The sequence below is a fragment of the Ostrea edulis genome, chromosome 1, assembly GCF_947568905.1.
Source record: "Ostrea edulis chromosome 1, xbOstEdul1.1, whole genome shotgun sequence".
Classification (NCBI taxonomy): domain Eukaryota; kingdom Metazoa; phylum Mollusca; class Bivalvia; order Ostreida; family Ostreidae; genus Ostrea; species Ostrea edulis.
Genome location: NC_079164.1, coordinates 25753395 through 25759394, shown reverse-complemented (window position 1 = coordinate 25759394; position 6000 = coordinate 25753395). Strand labels below are relative to the sequence as shown.

Genomic DNA, 6000 nt, shown 5'->3' with positions numbered 1-6000 from the left:
AAAATAAAGATAACCATTGAAATCTTAATGTTTTGGAGTCTGTTTTCGAATTGATCATCTAAATCAAATAAACGTATATTTTCATTGTCAAAATTTATAACGAATACAAATTGTAAAAAGTTTTTGTTTGTTTTACGTCGAGAAATTGTTCACTCCTGTAGAGACGCCGCTGGGTGAAGTACCACAAAGTTAGATCTATACACTTCACTCGGGGCCGTGGCAGTTAGGTTTCTTTATCATGAGAACTCCCGCGGCGACATGAGGGGGCGGACATTGTGGTTGCCCTCTCCCCCTCCCTCCCCTTTCCCAGAATAGTAATAAATTGCAATTCATTTTGAGTATTGAAGCGTAATGCATGCCAGTTTACTACCCATATGCACTACAACAGTTATAATACAATCATACAAATATAATACTAGGCTAAGACCTGGACAGAGGGAAGCAGGATAGCAGAACGAAGGACAAAATGGGGAGGAATTTTTCGCGACCTTATTCTCCACAGGATAAGAAGGAAGTAAATCAAGCAAGTCATATATAACAGGCTTACTGCACTCAGTCTCCGACCACGCTTTCCGCAAACTGAATGTCGCCTCAAACTCCGTACAGTGTCAATTTTCCCCTATGAATAACACACGCATTCACACCCACATACATCACATGTTTACTCCTTTATTCAGTGGATATCGCCTATTACATAAAACTTCAATTTTACGTAGGGTGGTTTTACAAAATATCAAGAAGCAAAAGCAAAATTTCCAGCAATGCAGTATCGTAAATGAATAACAGGTGGGGGGGGGGGGGGGGGTTGTTAGCTTAATGTGAAAAAAATCTTCCATGATTTGTGGTTTGACATGATTTATATCCAACTCGCCACAACTCGGGGATAGAAGTTACACAACTGGTTGAAATCACATATAAAATTACAAACTATAGAAGATCCTATACAAAATGAATAAATAAATAAATATACATATCAGATATGGAAAAATGATCAATCTCACAACTCCTATAAGCAATACAAATTAGATAGTTGGGCAAACACGGATCCCTGGACACACCAGAGGTGGAATCAGGTGCCTAGGAGGAGTAAGCAATCTCTGCCAACTGGTCACACAAGCAGGTAGCCCTATATCCTGATCGTGAAAACGAAGTTATCCGCACTCAAAATCAGTGTGCCAAAAACGTTATAACAATCGGTATGAAACACGTCAGACAGCATTTAACGTAATGATAAGTTGTATTGATAAATTAGATCGCTATGATGACCATATAATTTTCGAAATGCTGACTTTAAACAATACTATTGAAATCTCTGTACCATACCATACTGTATATACAGTGCAAAATTATCAGTCAGGTGCTTTACCCTCGACCACATAAACATTCTGTTGACGGATTACTGCCCAGATTGCACTTGCCCATTTACGGACCAGGTGGGACAGACATATTGCAACACATCCTGTTTTTACTATATTATACTTAAACCTAAACTACACTATTGGTAAAGACAGCAGTCTATTGATATTAACATGTTATATTTTGTGAAAACATTTTATCTTCATTACTATCAACCTGATCAGAAAACAGAGACTTTTTTAGTCCTTTTGTTCCTCATAACTGCTTCACTTGTATTGTTAGATGGTGTCTCGCAAGTCATTTGCTCCCGAGTTGATTTGGCCATTCTTTTCTGAGACACTACAATATGAGATATTGAGTTGTAGGAAATGATATATAAAGTCAATGACATGCACATGAAAATAAATAATTAATATAGTAGTCATCAGTCAATTTTGAATAAATATCTCAAAATGTCATTGCTGGCTTACCATTTGGACGGAATATATCATCATTAAAAACTTCAGCAACCCCTTTGCTAAGTTTCTCCTTTAAAACATCGACATTGAACACTGATCTACAACTCTAGAGGAAAATGAAAATGATAGTAAAAGCTAATGACCGTAACAGCATTTTATACGATAACTATTTACAACTTAATCTTGGAAACTCATATCAAAATATCCATGTTCCTCGTCACAAAAACCAATGCAAACAAAAGGTGTGGATTTTCAATAAAGATAAAATGTTAATAATAATGATAATAAATAAAATTTAAAAATGGTGCTTAGAAATGCATCGGAAGCAGTCAATTATGGAACTATGAATAGATACCAATCGGGTTTTCTGTTTTTCTTTTTCTTTTTCAACTGACATGAAACTTTACACACCTTCAGGAGAGAGTACTTACATAATTATATATAATGAGAAATCTAGACAGTATGTAATATGACTAGTTTCATATTAAACTTTGATCAGCTGTTTCAAGCACTAGCACTCAATAAATACCGAAACTCCTGCCTCTCGAAGTATTTCAATTGTGTCTGGTCCCAACAACTCGTTGATAGTTTCTCCGTAAATAGGACCCTCCATGAATTTTCTCCCGTTGACGGAATACATTGTTTTTGGAGCATTAAAACAACAAAAACATTTTGCGTACAACGTAAGGTATTATGATTACACGGAACTATAAATTCTGTATTTTTTTTATAGTTCCGGTGGAGACGTGAGATAACCGAAACTAAAATTATCCATTTTCATTAATACAGTTTTGGACGTGATACAGTGATATATATATTGATATATATATATATATATATATATATATATATATATATATATATATATATGTATATAATATATATATTATCCCTCTTCAGGGTGTAGAGTTGCTTATGGCGCACCAGATTAACAAACTCAAATAACTGAAAATATCTTTAATCATTTGAATATATCATCACTTCATTTGATGTGAGCATCCATTCGAGTAATCTCTTCAAATGATTAATTATATCATTGCGCGCATTGATTGAATTGTTGATAGCATTAATTATTCTGATGAACTGATACGCGCTATACTTGAATTGTTGCTCTCTTCAAATGAATAGACGATAGACAATTGAATTGGTGTCTGTTGTAATTCAATTAAGAGAGCAGTAATTCAGTTAATACACGCATCGATTCGATTGACTGGTTGTATTGCTTAACGGGAATATTTCACTCACATGGAGACGTCACAATTGCCGGTGAAGGGTTTCAAAATGTAGGCCTATGTTTGGCGTTTACTGCCTTTGAGCAGGAAGGAATCTTTATCGTGTTACACCTGCTGTGACATGGGGCCTGGGTTTTTGCGGTCTCATCTGAAGGACCGCCCCAATAACTCGATTCAATCAATGCTCGCAATAATTGAATTATCGTTCTCTTTAGTTGAATGAAACCGCCGCGGTGGTCTAGAGGTAGATCGTTCGCACCACATATTGAAGGTCGGGGTTCCAAGATGACGTTAAATACGGATGTCTCATGTCACAGTAGGTGTAGCACGCTAAAGAGCACTCACTGCTCAATGGCCATAATCCCCGAGCATAGGCCTAAATTTGAAGCCCTTCACCGGTATTTGTGACGTCTCCATATGAGTGAAAAATTCTCGAGAGGGACGTTAAACAAGATACAATCAGTTAATCAATTGAATGAATGGTATCAGTAATTGAATTGATGTGTGCAATAATTCTTTTAGAGAGAGTGACTATCTAATTAGAGATATCTTCAATTCACAATTTACACACTTGAATTAATTATCTCTTTAATTGAATTGATGCTCTCTTTAAAAGAATCATGGCGCACATTAATTCCATACATAAAATCGTTGAAAGTAATTTAAAGATATCCTCAATGAAACTAACGAGATCGTCAAATGATTTATATCAAGCTCCAAATTAAATTCTGCGAGCAATAATTCCACAGTAATTGATTTGATTTGATACCCGTATCAATTCAATTATTGAGCGCGATTGATGTTATCTTCAAATAATTAAAGATATCTTCGAATTATTTGGGTTTATATTAACATGGCGCGCGTGTGTTTTTTTAATATAACATTCTGCCCTATATAAGAGCTGATTCTACATTTTTACTTGCCACAACCAGGGATTATGGGATGTACATGTACATTGTATGGATCTGTGTGTCTACTCGCCGTCCACTTCTTATTTGTATATATTTGTAAATATTTTGTATTTATAACCGATGAGTTGTATAGCTTAAGGAAATAGAGAATCTGAATTAAATTATGCTGACTCTAAACCCTAAACCTCGTAATGTCCAACCCAATTTTTTTTGTAGAAACAAGTGAATTGTACTTGAAATATCATGAAACGTTACGTATTACTGAGAAAAGTGGCGTATGTAAATAGCATTTAAATTCACCTTCAGGAGAGATTGACGTTTGGGAATATTTAGACTTTGGTGCAGTTGTACTGAGAGAATCCTTTGATGTTACTTGTACGTATTTGTATGTAGTTATCCCCGCGATGTCGTCCGTTCTGTTCTCCACACAGCCGTACCGTCTATCACAAACTTCTCCCTCTGTACAGTTACACACAAAATAACATTTATCTCCGTGACGGTCCGGCGGACATGACTCTGAACAATTTTCACCAAATGTACCGACTTCGCACGCTGAAAAGGTTGAAATGAAAACATCAAAATGAGACAGGAATAAAAGTGGTACTATATGACGTTTTATTGCATAGAAATCAGTATCTCATATACAGTCTGTACATTATTTGTGTTAAGAATTCCAACATTCTACTAAGTAGTAATGACGTACGTTCACAACTCTTTTTTTCTGTAGCTTTGCAATTTTCATTACAGCTTGGCCTAAAATATAATTCATCATTACATGTACATAGATGCAAGCGTGAAGAAAGTATATAGCTATTAAAGGACACATATCATGTTTTCAAAGTATACAAAATTACATGCATTTTGTCTTCCTATATACACTTAGCTATGAACAGAATAACAGTTACTGAAATGCCAGTAATATAATTCCTTTTTTCTACGATGTGTCCACAATTCAATGAACTATGAAGATATGCATATATATACATGTATATATATATATATATATATATATATATATAGAGAGAGAGAGAGAGAGAGAGAGAGAGAGAGAGAGAGAGAGAGAGAGAGAGAGATAGAGATATAGATAGATAGATATAGATAGATATATAAATAGATAGATAGATAGATAGAGATAGATAGATAGATAGATAGATAGAGAGATAGATAGATAGATGCATTAACATATCCTTTGATATACATGTATGAACGTATCCAATGAAACGATACTCACTACTGTTACAGTTCTTTTCTCCAAGTAAATACTCCTAGAATAAGACTCTTTCAACCGCCCACAAAAATACACCCGATAAGAGCCCTACAGCCATCCCCCCATAAAATTACATACGGTAATTCCCAGGGAAATACATTAAAAGAGTCTCTCAGGGTCTAAATCTAAATACAACAGATTGATTTTAAGTTATCTATCCGCCTCTATAGAAGAGTACATTAGATAAGAATTTTTTATGGATGCTACACATAAGACTACGGGACACCTCTCTACCACAAAAGTGTTATTGTTACCTGCAAGACATCGACAAATTGACTACTGTCAAAGTACAAAAAGAGAAATCTTACCATTTCTGATCAGGACAATCTTCCGTACTTTCAGTACATATTGTAAAGAAACTGATTAGTATCAAATAAGTGGTAATCATCTTTCAATCGGGTCATCAAGAATTATGATGCTTGCCGCATTTGATATCACGTTTATCAATTTTCAAATACATTATGAAATACTTCCTCTATGTGTGATGTACATCAATCTTGTTTAACATGTATACGAATCGAAGGCTATTTTTGTCCCTGTTGAGGGGGATTGGATAACCCACATGTGCTTTTCTTTGTATCATCGTCTCATATTAGATTTTCAGGATGAAAGGTTTCCGCATTTTATTTTTCATATTGAAACAAGGAAATTGATAATTATTGGCCATAAAACGTGTCCATCTCCAAGGACTGGGGTATTTCTACAATAAATGATATTTATATGGTAGGCGTTCAAATCCGTGGTTACCATACACAGGTTAAGAGAGGTGCACAGAA

General features: G+C 35.0%; 1 protein-coding gene and 1 long non-coding RNA gene across 2 annotated transcripts; both read right to left on the bottom strand.

The window, feature by feature from the left end:
- Positions 1-656: 656 nt before the first annotated feature.
- Positions 657-2641, bottom strand: LOC125672633 (uncharacterized). Its single transcript, XM_048908829.2, has 3 exons — positions 2344-2641; positions 1827-1920; positions 657-1695 (listed from the first exon to the last, which is right to left on the bottom strand). The coding sequence occupies exons 1-3, from the start codon at positions 2452-2454 to the stop codon at positions 1577-1579; spliced, it is 324 nt and encodes a 107-aa protein (XP_048764786.2). The 5' UTR covers positions 2455-2641; the 3' UTR covers positions 657-1576.
- Positions 2642-2708: 67 nt separating this feature from the next.
- On the bottom strand, positions 2709-5671 carry LOC130055144 (uncharacterized). The gene is made up of 3 exons (XR_008803447.1): positions 5533-5671; positions 4661-4710; positions 2709-4509 (listed from the first exon to the last, which is right to left on the bottom strand). It is a non-coding gene; the product is annotated as an uncharacterized LOC130055144 (long non-coding RNA).
- Positions 5672-6000: the final 329 nt, after the last annotated feature.

What these genes read in the sequence shown, in the direction of transcription:
- LOC125672633 (XM_048908829.2), bottom strand. Translation starts at nt 2,454, where the DNA reads ATGTATTCCGTCAACGGGAGAAAATTCATGGAGGGTCCTATTTACGGA. An exon ending in TTCGAGAGGCAGGAGTTTCG is followed by an intron (nt 1,921 to 2,343) that starts GTATTTATTGAG and finishes ATTTTCCTCTAG; the next exon opens with AGTTGTAGATCAGTGTTCAA. An exon ending in TGATATATTCCGTCCAAATG is followed by an intron (nt 1,696 to 1,826) that starts GTAAGCCAGCAA and finishes CTCATATTGTAG; the next exon opens with TGTCTCAGAAAAGAATGGCC.